Source organism: Erigeron canadensis, chromosome 2 (genome assembly GCF_010389155.1).
Source record: "Erigeron canadensis isolate Cc75 chromosome 2, C_canadensis_v1, whole genome shotgun sequence".
In the NCBI taxonomy this organism is placed as follows: Eukaryota; Viridiplantae; Streptophyta; class Magnoliopsida; order Asterales; family Asteraceae; genus Erigeron; species Erigeron canadensis.
The window spans coordinates 36,298,860-36,317,146 of record NC_057762.1 but is presented as its reverse complement, the minus strand read 5'-3'; the positions used below and the strand labels follow the sequence as shown (position 1 = coordinate 36,317,146).

Below are 18,287 nucleotides of genomic sequence, written 5' to 3'. Positions count from 1 at the left end.
TTTACTTAGAATGTCTTTATTTCAATTATGATGTTATAAATAATTTACAACATTTTTAATAAAATCACTAAATGCTTATTTAAAGTTTTTAATCTTTTATTACAAACAAAGAAAGTTATTTTATATAGTATGTTTTATTGTTGCAATAGGTACTTTAATTTATAAATTATTGTGTTATTCAACTCATTGTCTTCGTATCGATTTATAATATCTTAATAAAAAATTACATGCATATTTTTTAGTTTTATAATTTTAATTAAAATGTATGCATCAAACCCGAGTAAATTCGCTAGTATCTAAGAGTAATAGAAAATTTATTTATAAATACGGTTAGATGTGATTAATATAAGGAATTTATTAAATAGGTTTTTTAATGAATTTGATTAAAAAGACACTTGTCGCTTTAATATAAAGTCACGTGTCGATTAAAGGAAACTACAATCCTGTTTTAGTTTATTGGTAGATAGTATCATCGAGCATTAAGACTAATGTGTGTGTGTATATATATATATATATATAGGGAAAGATAATTTGAGACCAACTAAAAAAAGTCCAAAAAAGGACCATTGATTTTCGTAACTTACACACCACCATCATCATCTACTACGATATACAAGACTTTTTTGTAAAAACACTAAGACTTTCCAGCGACGGGCCCACAGAAAAATCATGTGTAAGTTAACTTACACATGTGTAACTTAACTTACACATGATTTTCTGGTGGGTCCGTCACCGGAAAGTCTTAGTGTTTTTACAAAAAAGTCTTGTATATCGTAGTAGATGATGATGGTGTACAAAAATCAATGGTCCTAGTTGATCCTAAAATAAGAGGTAGTCTTAAAATATCTCACCTATATATATATATATATAGGGAAAAAGGAATATAAGGCTATCCGGCACCTAAGCTTAGGTGTGGAACCCCTCACATACTAATATTTTATTATTTCTTGTTTAATGAATAAATGCATGGCCCCCATGATTTTTATGGATTAAAAAAACAATATGTGAGTGTTCCACACCTAAGCTTAGATACCATATATATATATATAGGGGTGGGTTATTTTGAGAACTCATAAAAAAAAGAACTCAAGAACCATTTTAGACCACTCATTTTTTCTCTCTTTCTCTCTTCAATTAATTAATAAAATTCACCCAAATTATTCAAAATGCTTTATCTCACAAACCGTAAATCGTTAGACGAAACAAAAAGCATGGGTAGTCTTAAAATTTCGCCCTCTTTCATTAGAGATCGAATTTGATATACTTTTGACGACTTTTTAATTTTTGTTTTCTTTTTGGTACTTACACATAACTTACACATGTGTAGGTTGAACTTACACATGTGTAGGTTCAACAAAAATTATGATTCAAAACGGGCTTCGCCCTTAAGGATATTCATAAACCAAAGCTAGTGGGGGTGATAGGTCATAGAGTGTGATAGGTCATAGGGTGATAGGTCATAGAGGGTGATAGGTCATAGGGGATGACCGGTGATGGGTGATCTACCTAACGGGCTCCGCCCATGGACTGACGGGCTCCGACCTTAACCTTCATTGTTGTGTACATATGTTTATTTACTAATTTACATGTGAAAACAATGATCCTACATGTGTAGGTACACAAGTACAAGAGGGAAAAAAACGAAAATTAAAAAGTCGTCTAAAGCATATCGAATTGGATCTCTAAGGGTGCACGGAGTCGAGAGGTGAGGGAGCCGGTACCGCTGTGCACACCGCTCCGACCCCCCGGTACCGGTGGGGAGGGGACGCGTCTGGGCACTGTGGTGCCGGTTCTCGTGCCGCTGTTTTTGACCGTTAGAAAAAAAGAGGGGGCCCACAAAGTAACGTCTCTCTCCTTCCTTCCTTCCTTCTTCTTTCTCTCTTCTTTCTTTCTTTCTTCTCCCTTTCTTTTGCACCGATCTGTTTCTTTTTTTTCCTTTGTTCAACACAAAATTCACACACACAAATAACACACATATATATCTATATTTTCGGAATCATGAACCCTTTCTTCAACAATCCTTTATTTTTTGACAATCACGGCCCAACACCCCCAAATTTCCAATCGGACTCGAGTTCATCCGACGAGACGGAACGGTATATTAATCTATTCACAATGGCGCATTATGCGATTCAAAAAGATGTCCGTGATACTGCCTCCTCTTCAAGAACGTATACAAGACGCGACGATCGTGGTCTCACGACCGCCTTTTTCGAGATTACTTTGCCGAGGAACCGAAATTTAATGGGACTTTTTTTAGACAACGGTTTCGTATGAGTAGACGGTTGTTTGTGAAGATAGCTTCAGATTTGGAAAGCAATTTTAGTTTTTTTTCAAAGAAAGATCGATGCGCGTGGTAAATGGGGGTTTTCAGCTTTACAGAGATGCACATCTGCAGTTCGCCAGTTAGGATACGGTAGTAATCCCGACAGTTTAGATGATTACCTAAATATGTCGGAAAGATCGTCACGAGACACCCTTAATGCTTTTTGTGACGGAGTCATTAAGTTATATCGGCATGAATACTTGCGTAGGCCAACGCGTACTGATACGCAACGCATTCTTGATCATCATGCGTCTTATCATGGTTTCCCCGGCATGTTAGGTATATCTTTACTTAATATATATATATATATATTTACTTAATGTATATATGTATATATATATTGCATAATTTAGTTAATATTTTCAGTTTAATAAATGTGTTTATAGGGAGTCTTGATTGTACACACTGGGCTTGGGATAATTGTCCAGTAGCTTGGCGTGGCCAGTACACGTGAGGTGACCATCACGGGCCGACGACATCGCTTGAAGCAGTTGCATCACAGGATTGTTGGATTTGGCACGCATACTTTGGTGTTGCCGGTTCAAACAACGACATTAATGTGTTGAACCAATCTCCCTTGTTCAACCCTTTTGAAGACGGCACAACACCGTTGGTTCCTTTCACTGTAAATGGAACCGAATATCGGTACCCGTATTATCTCGTGGATGGGATCTACCTAAGATATGCGATGTTTGTGAAAACGATTTCCCATCCAACCGGTGAGAAAAGGTTTCGATATGCTAAGGCACAGGAGGCTGCAAGGAAGGACGTGGAGCGAGCTTTTGGTATTATAAAAAAAATGGAAAATACTTAGAGAACCAGCACGACAAATGGAAGAAACCCCCATCCGTAAGATCATGTATGCGTGTTGTATTCTTCACAACATGATTTTAAAAGACGAGGACCACACTATAAGTCCTGATTACATTCCGGATCCCCCAGTTGCGCCACAGCCATCGGATGAACGACTTTTTGAGATATATGACTCAAACGTTCACGAAGATCTTAAGATGGATCTCATTGACCATATTCATCGCACATTCATCCCGGGCATCGATCGCTAATTTATTTATGTATTGTGTTGTTGTTTCGTTATAATATTGTAGTTTGATGTTTAGATTTGTTGTTTTATTTTGTTGTTTGTTTTATTTTTAATATTGTAGTAGTTTTAAATTATTAAATAAAATGTTTTAGTTTTAAAAATAAATATAAATGAAATTAAATAGAAAAGGGTGGGGAGGGGTGGCGAGGTGCTCCTAGCAAAAGGGGAGGGGAGGGGAGGAGAGGAAAAATCGGGAAGGGGAGGGGAGGAGTGGGGAAGCTCTCCCCCCACCCTAATGAAAGAGTACGAAACTTTAAGACTACCATGCTTTTTGTTTCGTCTAACGATTTACGGTTTGTGAGATAAACCATTTTGAATGATTTTGGTGAATTTTATTATTTAATTGAAGAGAGAGAAAAAGAAAAGAAATGTATGGTCCAGATTAGTTCTTGAGTTCTTTTTTATTTGTGGGTTCTTAAATAACCCATCATATATATATATATATATGAATAAATTACATATCTCTACTACATTATAAAACATTTGTTCTCTCTATTTTTTTAACTTTAAGTAATTGAAAACCCTAAAATACCCCTGTCACTTATTCATAATACTACTAGAAGAAATCTCAACCATTCATTTTTTTTCTCTCTCTCTTCCATAAAGCATTTTATTTTTCTAATCATTCAAAATCTTTTATCTCAAACACCTTACATCGATAATTTATAAAAATTATATGGGTGTTCTTAAAATTTGATGTTCTTTCATCAAAGATGTCATTCGATATACTTTAGACGAATTTTTAAATCCGAGGCGGAGTCCGTACGACTAAGTAATTTGGCTATCACACTCTATGAACTATTACCTTATATGACCTATCACAATTTATGACCTAACACCCCCACAATCTCGCCGCCACAAGGCGCGGTACTTTCCCTTGTACAGAATAATGAACTCCACACTTAATACATCCTGAAAACAGAGGATTATGATCCTGGTATCTCTAAGATTTTACTATTTAGTATTTACATTCCCTCTACATTTCCTAATACAGTATGTTCTAATATAACATCAAAATTTAGTGTTGCTTAATGTGTAGTTGTTATTTTTTTTATATAGGTTCAAGCGGATTAAAAAGCAAGACCTAGTCGGATTAACTAACTAGAATCTTTGAAATGGAGGTAGCATTAATTCGACGTTAGATAATATCTCTTCTAGCCAAGCGCACAATCACCACTAAGCTCAGTAAGCCCAACCAGGCAACCGCTAAGCTCAGTCACTAAGCCAAACCACTAAGCTCAACCATTAAACATAATTAATTATCACAAAGCACATTTACTACTATATTAGATACGATAACGATAATATTCTGGAATTATTAGACGAAAGTTTTATGAATGATAATATTATTAGTATTGCCACCTCGCTTTAGTAAATTCAGTTTATTTTGAATTTCTCATTCCTGGGTGTAGTAAGCAAAAACTACAAATGTATTAAAAAAATATGTATGAATGAATTACATATAATAATGAACTCCACAATCAAAGAAACGTCCTGAAAACAGAGGATTATGATCCTGGTAACTCTAAAATTTTACTATTTACATTCCCTATAGATCTCCTAATGTGTTCTGGTATCACAATTTCACAAAACAGTACATGTCCTAATAGGAAATAAGTCCATGAAGCACGCTACAAGAGAGCTCGATCAGCCATCAGAAGAATTTGGTGCAGAGCTGCCTACTTGTTTGTTAGTAACCCCAGAATCCGAGGATGATGGTTGTGTGCTATGATCATTTGACAGGCCGCCATCGTCCACCACAATATCAAGCACTTCTGGTTTTTGAGCATTCAACTGATCATCCTGAATCCCTCTTAAAATTTCTACAACTTCTTTCATCGTCGGCCTCATATCCTTCTCTTGTTGCAAGCACCGGAAAGCCAGCTCTGCCACCAAGGTGGTCATCCTCCTCACCAAACCGTTTGTCTCGAACCCAATACTCTTGTCAACCAATTCATCTAACGAATGGTTTTGAATCTTGGTCACAGCCATATTAGCCAAGTTTATGTCATGCCTATGTCTATTGGTGTCAACGGCTTGTAAAGAAGAAATGAGTTCAATCAAAACCACCCCGAAGCTATAAACATCACTCTTATCTGTCAAATGATAACATTGATAGTATTCAGGGTCAACATAGCCCGGAGTACCTTGTGGGGCGGTCGAGACATGTGTAGCATTGTCTGGGAACAATCTTGACAACCCAAAATCAGCCACTTTGACTTTGAAACTCTTATCTAATAAAATGTTATTGGTTTTCACATCTCGGTGAATAATGTCTGATTTGTGAAGATAAGCCAGTGCCTCGGCTGTTTCTATGGCAATGTTGAGCCGTACAGACCATGAAAACAAATCTGAGCCTGAGTTTGCTAGTTTTCCATGAAGATGATCTGCTACTGTCCCATTGGGAATGTATTCATAAACTAGAACTAGCTCTTTACTTCGTTTTGAGGTACAACCATATAACTTCACCAAATTTTCATGTTCTAACTTTGACAAGATTTGGACTTCGTTCATGAATTGCTCCACTCGTTTAAAATTGTTTTCGTATAAACGTTTCACAGCAACTTCTCGGCCATCAAGAAGCTTACCTGAAAGGAGAATTTTTTTTTTTTGCAAAGAGTAAAAACCAAAGCTTTATATGCATTAAAAATCATCAAAATTTGATGAGAAGAAGTAAATAGATCAATTACCGTAGTAAACAGTTCCGAAACCACCATCTCCAAGTTCTCGTGAATCATTGAAGTTGTCAGTAGCAACTTCTAGCTCTTCATAAGAAAAAACTTGGGCTCCAAAATAAGAGCTTTTTGTATATTCTGTAGATATTTTGAGTGTTTTGGATGTTGGGTATGAGGGAATGCTTGAGTCGAACTTAGAACTCGAAACCTTAGTCAGGATGGCTTTCGTCTCGTTTTGGGCAGAAGGGGAAGCTTCTTTCATCTCGCGCCTTTTCCTTCTTCGTCTGCAAACTAAGATTCCACATCCGAGGACAATGCAAGCGATAACTACTCCAACGATAGGAAGGACTAAAATTCGAAAATAAACAGCCAGAGGTTAAGTTTCTTAAAATTAACAATACGACTAGTGTAAAATTTTGGTCTTGTGGATGACAGAGTAGTGAAATGCATACCTATAGTTAGAGAGTTATTCTTTGAACTACCTGCAGTTTAATTAACATGAGTTCAAGAGAAAGTTAGCATCCAATCCATTCCATACCACTATACAAGCAATTGGTCAAAGTTCATATTACGAATCTTAATTACGATCATTGGTTCTTTTTTTTATTATTATTTTGGTTTAAATTCAAGCGAACCGCCGCTTTGGGGAACCGGTTCGGCCCTCAAAACCGGGTTGTTTTTATCCTGCCGATTCCTTGAAAAACAGGATTAGTTGAACCGGTCAACTAACTAGTTATGGTTCATTTTAGAACTGGTTTTTAAAACATTATGTATTACCAAGATTTAAACCTGGCGTGCGCACATTAAAGTTTGGGGTGTCATCTATTTATTCGCTCTGTTTTTTTTTTTTTTTTAAAAAAAAACATTATTATGTATTGCATGGTTTCTTAACAAAATTGGTGTAGGACTAAATCTAAAATCTGTGAATAAACAAGCATTAATTAAAGATTCTCAATACAAAAACACGCGCATATAATAAAATTTGTAAATATAAATACTCGGTCAAAAAAGTACGTCGTCGCTGAATAACTCCAAAGTCGACCTAACCAATTACAGGAATTACTTCATGTCGTCTAATGAGATTCTTTTATTATAATAATAATAATGATGATAATAATAATAATAATTTTTTTGTGATTAATGTACTACGAGTATTATTTTTAAATATACTCCGTGTCTATTTCAATTTAACTGTTAGATTATGTGACGTTAAGCGACCATTTAACTTAAGTATTATATATAGACAGAGATGTTGAATTGTAATTTGTATATTATTATTTTTTGAATAGTAGAGGATTTATTGCTTTTTTTCTTTCTTTCTTTTTTATAGTTTATTAAGATTAAAATGAAGATTAAATAAGTAACTCTTGATATCGATTTAAATGGGTTATGAGTCTGAATAACTAAGGTAGCCAATTAACTACAATTATATTTCTGATCGATAGAATTGGAAGAACGCGTTGAATGAATACAACTAGAGTTAGAAAAATCATTTACCTTCACTTGCGCTCCGATTATTACAAGTTCGCGAAAAAGACCCACTAGAACAGTGGCAAGCAAACAACTCGGGGGAAGTCACGTTTGACCCACATCGACCCTGAGTTTGAAGACACTGATCACACTCGTTGTTATTTGCTGTCCACCCTAGATTGAAACCAGCCTTCAAAGCCTCCTTCAAATCATCCGTTGTAGCAGTGCCTAATCCTAATCTGTCAGCCGAAGATTCGTTGACAGGTACGGTGATGGAACTGTTACATTGAACCAACATATCGAGCAAGGCAGGGATAATGGAGCTAGTTTTGATGAAATAATTCTCACTTTCGGTTTGATTAACAATACAAGGAAATCTAAAACCCGTCTCAGATGGACCGGGTAATCTAGTATTGCATCCGTAGAAAAGAGACACGTTCTCTTGACGAAAATTATTCTCGTTGAAGAGACTTGTGTCGTAGGTGGTGTTGTATAGGTATTGAGGGCATAAGGTGTCCCATAAATCATTTCTAGCGACTGTGACCCTTTTTGTGGTGCTATCTGCGTTAAGGACACGATAGTTTACTGATTGGTGAACGAGTATGGGCACATCAGATTGGCAAGTTACTTGGAAACCGAGGTGACCACAATGAGCAGGGCGGTCTAACCCCCAAAACGGGTACTCAAGTTTCACATTTCCACACTCGATCTCCTTGTCACAATCTTCGTATGGCTGAGCATCCGCCTGGCACCAGACGGATTGAAATCGTAGCATAGAAGCTAGGATGATCACGGTTATGGCGAAGAGGGCGGTGTGGCTAGGGTGGTGATGTGGTTTCATTATATATTGTACGTAGTTGATCTAGCTAGATAGATTATTTGAAAGATGGATAAATGAATGAATGAATAACTAGGAAGGAATTATAAAAATATTGAATTGGGAGACATGAAAGGAGAGAACAATAAGTGTTTTGATTTATTTAGTTGTCAATTTTTATCATCTAAGGGCTAAAATAATATTTCCAAATTATTAATAAAATAGAAGCTTCCGATCGATTTGACTAGCGCATATAATTAGTTGATGTTGGAATTTAGAGACTTTTAGAAGCGTCTTTATGGGATATTAATTTGTATCGTTCAGCCTTTTAGGCGACGGGCCGGTTAAGTTGTCAGAATGAGTAATGTTTATAGTTTAGACTTTAGGATCGATCAGGTTGCGACAATGTTGCTGACATCTTTAGTATATATAATTTATAGTAATAAATAATCCTGGGTATATTTAGCAAAAGTAACTGTAGCTAGTAAGCTTTTAATTTGAGCTGTAAGCTGTAGCTTTTAGTTGAAGCTATAAGTTGTAGGAGTAACTTTTATTTTTTAAAAGTGTTTTGTATAGTAGATTGTAAAGAGGTATTTTTTAAAGGTGTAGCTACAACTTCATGAGGTATTTATGTAGATTTTAAAGATTAAAAGCTTCTTCGAAAAATTAAAGCTCCTGAAACGCTACTTCAAGTAGCGTTTCATTATTTTGGAGCTTTTTTTGAAATAAAAGTTAAAGTTAATTGCATCCAAACAAAACTTTTAACATTTTAGAGGATTTTAGTTTAAAATAAAAGTTAAAGCTCCTGAAAAGCTTTTGAAAAACTTGTGTCAAACATAACCATAAAACAATAATCAATCATAAAAGTTTAAAGAACTATAAATAACCCGAGTATAATTGATACAAGTAAATTATTTGTAAGTATAATATTTAGAAGAAAAAAAAAGAATAGTAGTTTGGCTTAACAGGTTTATATACCATTTAACTGGTTTGTTTGGCCTAACGCGTTCAATATTTGGGTTTAATAATAAGCATAGAATGAACCCACACAACACACATGCGCAGGGGTATTTGGAATTTAATAATTGAAGAAGCATAGTAGTAAAAAGATCGACGCCTTAACTTGAATAATTCAAAAGCCGACCTCACAAGTTATAATTAGATAGATGAATTATTTATTTATTTTGGTGTTATCTGACGTGGTCATATTATACATATACTATAATTATATGATTTTATGACATATTATTATTTGTATTATATTTGTGCTCCAATTAAGGTTATCATTTTATATTTAACTATAATTATATGATTTTATTTGGTGTACGTTTTTGGCAAGCGTATGAGTGAGTTGAGTGAGAAAACCCCGATGAAGCGAAGGATATACAATAAAATTTTGGCAAATTTATGTCAAATATTTGAACCCAAACTTTAAAAATTACAACTAATCATCTAGCAATAACATTAAAAATATTGTAAATGAATAATAAGTCGTATAAGAACACCAATAATAAATATATTAATGCTTTAAATGTTTCATGAATGTAAGATGTAATCATGATGAAAATTATTATATATTAAAAACGTTATATATATGTATAAAAACAGAAGAAAATAATCAAAAACCAAATCTTTACAAGTAAAACCATAACTGTGTACAAATTGTATGATGAAAACCTGAGAACCCAAAAGTTTAATGTCAATAAAAAGTTATTGTAAAATAATAAAAGTTATTGTATAATGAAAATGCTATACGTATAAAAAAACAAATGAAAATAATCAAAGACCAAATGTTTAAAGTAAAACCGTAACTGTGTGAAAGTTGTTTGATGAAAACATGAGAATTTAAAAGTTTAGTGTCACGAAAATGAAAGCAAAAACTTTAATGTGGGGTAAAACTTAAAAAATAGAAATTTTAAGGGGTTAAAACGAAATTTGGTTTAAATTTAGAGGGTTAAAACAAGATTTGGTTAAAATTAGTTTGTGCTTTAAAAGCTTGTACATTTCACGCATAAAGTACTTGTACATTTACATAGGTTTTTAGTATATATATAATTTAAAAATCTAAATTAATTGTGGTGGATAAAGCGACACTTTTAAGGTACATTAGTTTTATAAAAAAAAATTGAGTAATTTGAGTATTTGACTAAGTCGAGTTTTCAACAACTGATAATATTTTGCTGTCAACTTTTCAACAACTAAATAAATTGAAAATTTAGACGTTTTAACTTTTAACAATAGCATAAATAACTATATTTGTCGGCAAATAACTTTTTTATAAGTCTAGGAAATGTGTCTTACATCATGAAGTTGTTCAAGACGGAAACTTCTAATGTTATTGTATGTATGTTGACTGGTGGTTTAATGTTTGACGTACATGACCAAGTTAAGGAAATTTCCGCACCAGTTTAGACTTTTTGGGTACCTACCAAATGAATACGGAAAGACTTTCTATGATTCGTGACTTGACAATGGTTACTTGTAAACATTGTCATTTTTCTATAGAACTAAAAATTAAGGGGGAGAAAAGAGAAAAGAAAATTAAGCAAGCAAATGAGATACCTGGCCGTTTCGAACAAACACCCAGTGACGGACCATCATAGCAGTAGCAAACGAAACTACTATCATCGATATTATTATTAGTCCCACACGTACCGCCTGATTTTCTACAATCTTTGCATTGCTGACTCTCTACATACCACTTTAACGCAAAACCTTTCTCTAGCCCACCGCCTAGGCTTATCTGACCACGGTCAAGTTCTCCCGCCACATCATCATAAACCGGAATTAAAATGCTTTGGTTACATTGACCAATTTTCGGATTGTAAACCACATTGGTCCTCGTATTGTTTATGGTACAATTATACTCCAAAACAGCATCAGTAGGACTATAAACAGGGCAACCATAACCTAAAGTCGCGTTTTGGGTGCCAGAAGTGTAATTAAAAAACGTAAAATCAATAGTTGTGCTTACAAGTGACGTTGGACATACATTGCCCTGGTAATCCATTCTTGCAAGCATGATGGTTTGTCCGTAGATGTCAATATCGATGACTTTATACTTTAGTGACTTAATTTGTATCACTGGGATCCCGTTGACACAATCTACCTCGTAACCTAGTTTGCCACAGTAACTAGGGCGGTTCACGCCCCAAAATGGGTACTTAATGTATTTAAGGCTACTTCCACACACTATCTCTTTGCCACAATCCGTGTGACGAGGATCAGTTTTGCATAGAGTTGATGGAATTTCGATTAGAATCAGGAGAACGGAAAGAATGAAGTATGAACGAGCCGATTTATCCATTTTGGGCACGATGAGAATTGAAGTTAATGATGGATCACAGAAATAACAAATGTATTGCATTATAGTATATCTTAAGTTTTTAGACATGTTTTATGACAAAATGAAGAACTTTTTAAAGACGGAATAAAGTCTGGTATATGAAGACACTTGTTTTGGACATGATCGTTTTGTCGTACCATACCAAAAGTAAAACAAGTAAAAAAAATTTAAAATAAACATGACAAGATTAAGAATTCGAGGAATAGACGCCGACTAATTAGGATATGATCAATCCAAAAATTGATGACCAATAGATACAAACTATTTTACCCAAGATCTTAAGTTCAATCTTTAAGGATAGCAAGTTTGGAGGTTTTTCTCCGAATACTTGTAAAGGCACATGGTCAACATCTCATTGTCTAGCTAGGGCACGTATAAGGTTTCACCATTATACGGTGAGGTTTTTCTAATGCCACATAACGACTAAATGTTCGGGAAAAAAAAGTACTTAAAAAGTTGAAAGTATAAAACAATTTTTTATATTTAAATAATTAGGAAAAGGAAAGTTTTTTTGTTTTTTTTTTTTTAGGTTATAGCTAAAAAAAAATCACTTATTTTCGACATTATGGTTCCAATTAATTGTGTGTGAATATGGCAAAGTTCATTTGTTGATTTCATTCAAAATGATTAGAGAGGTGTAATTGGCATCACAATGATTATATATAATCATATACCGAAAATACACTCAAGTATGAATTATGATCAACTCACCTCCTCTATACTTATCCTGTGTTTGACGAGATTGAGTATTGTCCTCCTCTATACTTATCCTGATTGAGTATTGTTGTTGTTGTAGTAGTATTAATTAGAGAGGAAAATCCATTAGTTTGTTAGCATTGTACTATGTTTCTTTTGTTGATAAAGGATTAAAATAATAGAGAATGGTACCCCTCAATGACCCAACAAGCTTCTCAGCCCGACAGCCCACGAATCCTCTTTTAACGAGGTCTTTTGGTTTGTAGTCGATTTAAGCTCTGGATGATTATGTTGACTTGGCAGACCTTGCTTGTCTATACTTAAACAATGATGTATTTTATATCGAGATTGATATTATTTCTTGTATTTTGGGTCAAATAAGTATAGTGTTGCCTAACGTCAGCATAGACAACGATTGTATTCGATTACTAGACGACTTAATCGTGCATACTAAATCAAAAAGCAGTTAACTAATCAGTCGTATTTGACCCTGTTATATCAAATCATTACTAGATAAGTTGCGACATACCAAAACAAAGTTGTGGTGGTTTAAAATCGTATAATACCATATATAGATAGTACTGAAGTTTGGAGTATTATGGTGTACCTGATGATGGTGGTGGCACTTTTGTAGCTCCTGACAAGCAACTATTGGCTAAAAGTGGTGGTTCTGGACAGGCACAAGTGGTCCCAAGAATATTCATATCGTATACGCATTGGCCACCAGACTGGGTGCAGTCTATGCAAGGCCTAGGCGCCAACTTCCACATGAGTTCAAACCCTTCTCGTAAAAGCTGAACCAACGCAGTTGTGTTGAACACAACTGGGAATGGAATTACTACACTAGTTTGACAGAACCCGGGGCCTTGTACCCCGGGCACTAGAAAAACTGGACTAATCCCATTAGTACCACATGGAATTTGACCGATGATTCCAAATATATCAAAAGAAACCGGGCATCCAAATAGGAAACTGTTTTCCATATAGCTTGAGGTGTAGTTGAAAAGGTTTGGGTCAATGGTAGTGTTGACAAGATTTTGTGGACATATTGAGCCAACCATATCTTCACGAATAACCCTCAGAACCTGGGATGCTGGATCGATGCTTAGAATTTGGTACGTAATGTTCATGATATCAATTGTAGGAGGATTGCGTTCATCACAGTTTATCTCGAAACCAGGGTACCCACAATGTGGGGGATCCTGGTTGCGACGGAAAGGGTATTCAAAGCCAGAGATTGTCCCACAACTAAACGAACCGTTGCAAGTGTTGTACAATCCATCTGAATAGCTCAAATGTGCTTGGATTAAGATCAAAATGAGTAAATTTAGTAGCAAACATTTGGAATTCATGGAGAATATGGAAAATGTGTGCTTGTGGAATTTGAAAGTGTCAATAGAGTGTTGAAAGGAGTGGTTATTGTTTTAAGTCACCATGCTTAAGGAATCACTCAACCAACTACTACCACATATGTAAAGCTGACTAATAATTATTTAATGGGGATCATGGTTATTATTTTTAGAATTAATGTAGTAAAAAGTTGACTTTAGAGTTTTACTTTGATAATTTCTTGTAAGCTTTTGATCTGTCAAACTAGCTCATTGTCATTGACTGACTTTAGACTTTAGTACCCCTTGTTTGTGTAAGCTTGCTTAGAGCAGTAAACAAGCTTGATCTTTATTCGAATTTGAGTAAATTAATCTCAGATTCGCCAATCTTTGCTCATAAAGCGCGTTTTCCAGGATATTTTTGACTGATTCAAGCTCTCGAATTCGAGCTTTCATCAAGAAAGTGAAATCGGATTCCATATAATTTTGCTACAAATCCTTACAACGGATTTTACCCAAAAAAGAAAAAAAAAATCTGTAGTTTTATGAAGTAGGCTATTGGGCCCAAACACAAAAACCACCCAATCTACCCTCCACTGGGTTAGACCAATCTTCCTGTTCAGATCTATCTACATAGAAAGTAAAGTTAGCCTGCTTTTTGAGGGCTTACTGTAGTATGGGCCTATACATCATATTTGGCCCATTTCTTACAATTTTCTGACTTTCTCAGTTTCTCTCAAGTAGGCAGAAATGCAGAATGGCCATAAGATTAAATTTTGGCACATTCTTTAATCTTTACAGGATTTTTGAACTAGTCTATTTTTTTATTAAATTATTGATTTAATCCAGTCTCCTTCAAATCCGTATTTTGTGGATCAGATTGGATAGATTAAGTACATAAATACATACTAGATTACACAGATTCACACACGAGCTTTTGGTTTTAAATACAGTTACAAAATATAAACACATAAATGTGCTAAGGTATGATCAATCCTGCCATTCTCAAATCTTCAGCAGAGGCCAGAGTGTATATGTTTAAAGGTTATGATCTGTTAACCATGGCAATGGACATTCAGATCGATTACACAATAATAGCCATGGCATGTGATTTCGCTTTGAAGCCGCTACTCACCATACTTAATTTCGATAAGTTTTCTGCTCCTTTTTTCGCTTTTATTTTTTGTTTACCATTGACAGTCGTGTTCTCAAATGATGACAATTGCTACGAAGTAAATAGGTCAATATAAGACGAAACCACCTTAGAAAAGGGAACCAAAAGAAAAGTGAACTCAAACATATGATTTATGCATCATTGTATCCTTTAAAAGGGCTCTCTTTTAAGTATATAAAATCAAAGAACAAACTTCACATGTAATGTTACATCCTAAAAGAAAGAAAAAAAAAAAGTACAATTGTGGTAGTATGAAAACTTTGTTATCTACATATTACCCTTTTAAGATATTTTCACGAAGACACAATATAGAACCAACTTAAAAGATAAAAGCCGAATATAGACACAAGAGTCTGATCAACCATCCGAAGAATTTGGCATAGATCTTCCATACAATGTGTTAGTAACCCCGTAATCTGGAGATGATGGTTCAGTGCAATGATCCTTGAACAGCACTCCGTCATCCACCAGAATATCAAGCACTTCTGGTTTCTGAGCATTCATCTCAGCATTCTGAATCCCTCTTAAAATTTCCAACACTTCTTTCATTGTTGGCCTCATATCCGCCTTTTCTTGCAGACACCGGAAAGCCAGCTCTGCCACCAAGGTGATCATCCTCCTGACAGTACCATTTGTCTCAAACCCAATACTCTTATCCACTAACTCATCCAACATGTGGGTTGTGATCTTGTTGATTGCCATTGCAGCCAAATTTATATCGAGCCTATCTCTATTTGTATCAACGGCTTGTAAAGATGAAATGAGCTCAGCCAAGACCACCCCAAAACTATAAACGTCACTCTTATCTGTCAACTGATAGCATAGGTAGTATTCAGGATCAACGTATCCAGGTGTCCCTTGTGGGGCGGTGGATACATGTGTGCAATTGTTTGGAAACAATCTTGACAACCCAAAGTCAGCAACTTTGACAGAAAAACTCTCATCTAATAGAATGTTATTGGTTTTCACATCTCGGTGAATGATGTCTGACTCATGGAGATAGGTTAGTGCCTCGGCTGTTTCTATAGCTATTTTGAGCCGAACTGACCATGTAAACAAGCATGATTTTGAGTTTGAGTTGGCTAGTTTTCCATGAAGATGATCAGCTACCGTACCATTGGGAATGTACTCATAAACGAGTAGTAATTCTCTACTTCGTTTTGATGTGCAGCCATATAATTTCACTAGGTTTTTATGACTTAATCTTGTCAAAATCTCGATTTCGTTCATGAACTGTTCAACCCGCTTGAAATTGTTATCATATAAACGCTTGACAGCAACTTCTCGGCCATCAAGAAGCTTACCTGTACAGAAAACCATAGAGTTAAACCAAAGCCTAATACGCGCTAAGTGCTATGAATTTTGTAAAATATATATATTTAGTATTACCATGGTACACGGTTCCATAACCACCATCACCAAGTTCTCGTGAATCATTAAAGTTATCGGTAGCTACCTCTAGTTCCTCATAGGTGAAAACCTGAGCTCCAAAGTAGGAGCATTTTCCATACTCTTTATTAACTTTTAATGAAGGATCCGAATAAGTGCTTGAAGTGAAATTAGATTGAGCTTCACTAGTTACTCCTTTGCTAGAAACATTAGATTGAGCGGCCGCTACTTTTATCATGTGTCTTTTCTTTCGGTGTCGGCAAACAAAGATTCCCATTCCGATGCCAACAGCAACCATAATCGCTCCAATGGTTGGAAGGACTAGAGTATAAGATAAAAGGAAATGTAAAAACTTAGTTCCTTGAAGCAATGATTAAAGAAACCTTCGGTATATTTGGTGATATATAATAGAACGAAATGCTTACTTATACTCAAAGACACCTTCTTTGAACTACTTGGAATGTCTGCAAATACACAGAATTTCGAGAAAATGTTAGCTTAATAACTCATACTGGACTATCCTACTTTGCAAATACAATTAATGTTCTGAGCACCTATTACGGTTTGTTTTGACTAATATAGGTTGGTTACCATATGACTTTTGGCCCAGCAGTATTTAAGGTGACCCTTAAGGGTTTTAGGTTCAATTTCCACTGTTCACAATTGTGTAAATGTGTGAAAGAGTGAAAGACTAGTCTTCAGAAAAGAAAAAATAACAAAATGTTTGTACACCTGGTGGAATGCATATACTACTATTGCAAATGCAAATTGATTTTCCTGTAGCAACATCGAAACCACATTGCCCGCCCGACCTGTCACACTTCGAACATTCCTCTTCAAAAGGATCTTTGAAAATGACCTCAAAACCCCTAGTCAATGCTTCCGCAAGAGTCAACAAGCTCCGATTGAGCTCCGCACCGACAGTTTTTAACAACGGAATCCTTACTCCATTGGCACAATGTATCATTTTCAATATTGGATCAATAGGAACTTCCCCAATCAGAAAATATGAATCCGTAAGATCCACACCACCAACATCACAATAGAATCTATTCTGTGGCTGAATCATGGCCATAGGTGACGAATTACATCCAAAGAATATCGTCAAATCAACATTCTCGGCCCCACTAGCATCAAAAATGCTCGAGTCAAGAGTTGAGTTGACAAAAGTACTAGGACATGTAGTATTCCATAAATCCAATCTAGCTAAAACTAAACTTTTTCGGGTCAAATTGGATTCAAGAACCTTGTAAGTAACTGACTCAATATTAATCTCAGGGTAGTCGTTTTGAGGACAAGTGAGACGGAACTCAGGTGGGCCACAGTGATTAGGGCGGTCACCACCCGTGAAAGGGTAGCTAAGATTATGTATGTTTCCACACGAGAAAATGCCATCACAGCCCGGAAAGGAGGCAAAGGTGGGCCCGGTAAGGGATACGGTGGAGTGGGGGAGGAGGAGAAGAAAGAGGAAGGCGACGCAGAAGAAAGACGGCGAAGGCATTTTGGAAGAGATAGTAGAAGTGAAATGGCATTTTAATTGGATAAAAAGTGGCATGGAAGATTTGAAAATAACGGGAAAAATCCGAAATATTAGTAGGTCAATAAGAGGGCCCAGTATGGTTAAACAACATGTTGAACAACTTTTTGGTTTTTTATGTGCTAACTTTTTCCATGTGTTCTGTTTTTTTACTAATAAATGAAGATGAGATTGTAAGAAACATGAGAAAACTGGAAAGCAAAAACAAAATCATGTGCTTTCTTAAAAGTTATAGATTCAAAAGTTAGAGCTCATGGTTGAACGCTCGATTAGAACTTTATGAGTTTCAAAGTTGGTTTTTTGACATATTCAATTGCTAGTAAAAAGTATGACAACGAAGGAAGGATCAAAATGTAGTAGCTTATGTGTACTTTCAGAAATCGTACTAAGTTAGAAAGCGATACCATGTGTCGAGACTTCAAAGCTT

The 18,287-nt window shown here is 35.4% G+C and overlaps 2 protein-coding genes across 3 annotated transcripts; both read right to left on the bottom strand.

The window, feature by feature from the left end:
- Nucleotides 1–4,849: 4,849 nt before the first annotated feature.
- Nucleotides 4,850–13,812, bottom strand: LOC122587054 (LEAF RUST 10 DISEASE-RESISTANCE LOCUS RECEPTOR-LIKE PROTEIN KINASE-like 1.4). Of its 2 annotated transcripts, none has more exons than XM_043759125.1 (4): nucleotides 13,040–13,812; nucleotides 6,556–6,585; nucleotides 6,119–6,451; nucleotides 4,850–6,016 (listed from the first exon to the last, which is right to left on the bottom strand). In XM_043759125.1, the coding sequence occupies exons 1-4, from the start codon at nucleotides 13,782–13,784 to the stop codon at nucleotides 5,076–5,078; spliced, it is 2,049 nt and encodes a 682-aa protein (XP_043615060.1). In that variant the 5' UTR covers nucleotides 13,785–13,812; the 3' UTR covers nucleotides 4,850–5,075. The 2 variants fall into 2 exon arrangements, with proteins under 2 accessions (XP_043615060.1, XP_043615059.1); XM_043759124.1 differs by lacking the exon at nucleotides 13,040–13,812 and adding an exon at nucleotides 7,601–8,523.
- A 1,343-nt stretch (nucleotides 13,813–15,155) lies between these two features.
- LOC122588181 (LEAF RUST 10 DISEASE-RESISTANCE LOCUS RECEPTOR-LIKE PROTEIN KINASE-like 1.4) lies at nucleotides 15,156–17,824 on the bottom strand. The gene is made up of 3 exons (XM_043760308.1): nucleotides 17,056–17,824; nucleotides 16,324–16,683; nucleotides 15,156–16,238 (listed from the first exon to the last, which is right to left on the bottom strand). The coding sequence occupies exons 1-3, from the start codon at nucleotides 17,822–17,824 to the stop codon at nucleotides 15,292–15,294; spliced, it is 2,076 nt and encodes a 691-aa protein (XP_043616243.1). The 3' UTR covers nucleotides 15,156–15,291.
- Between the last annotated feature and the right edge of the window lie 463 nt (nucleotides 17,825–18,287).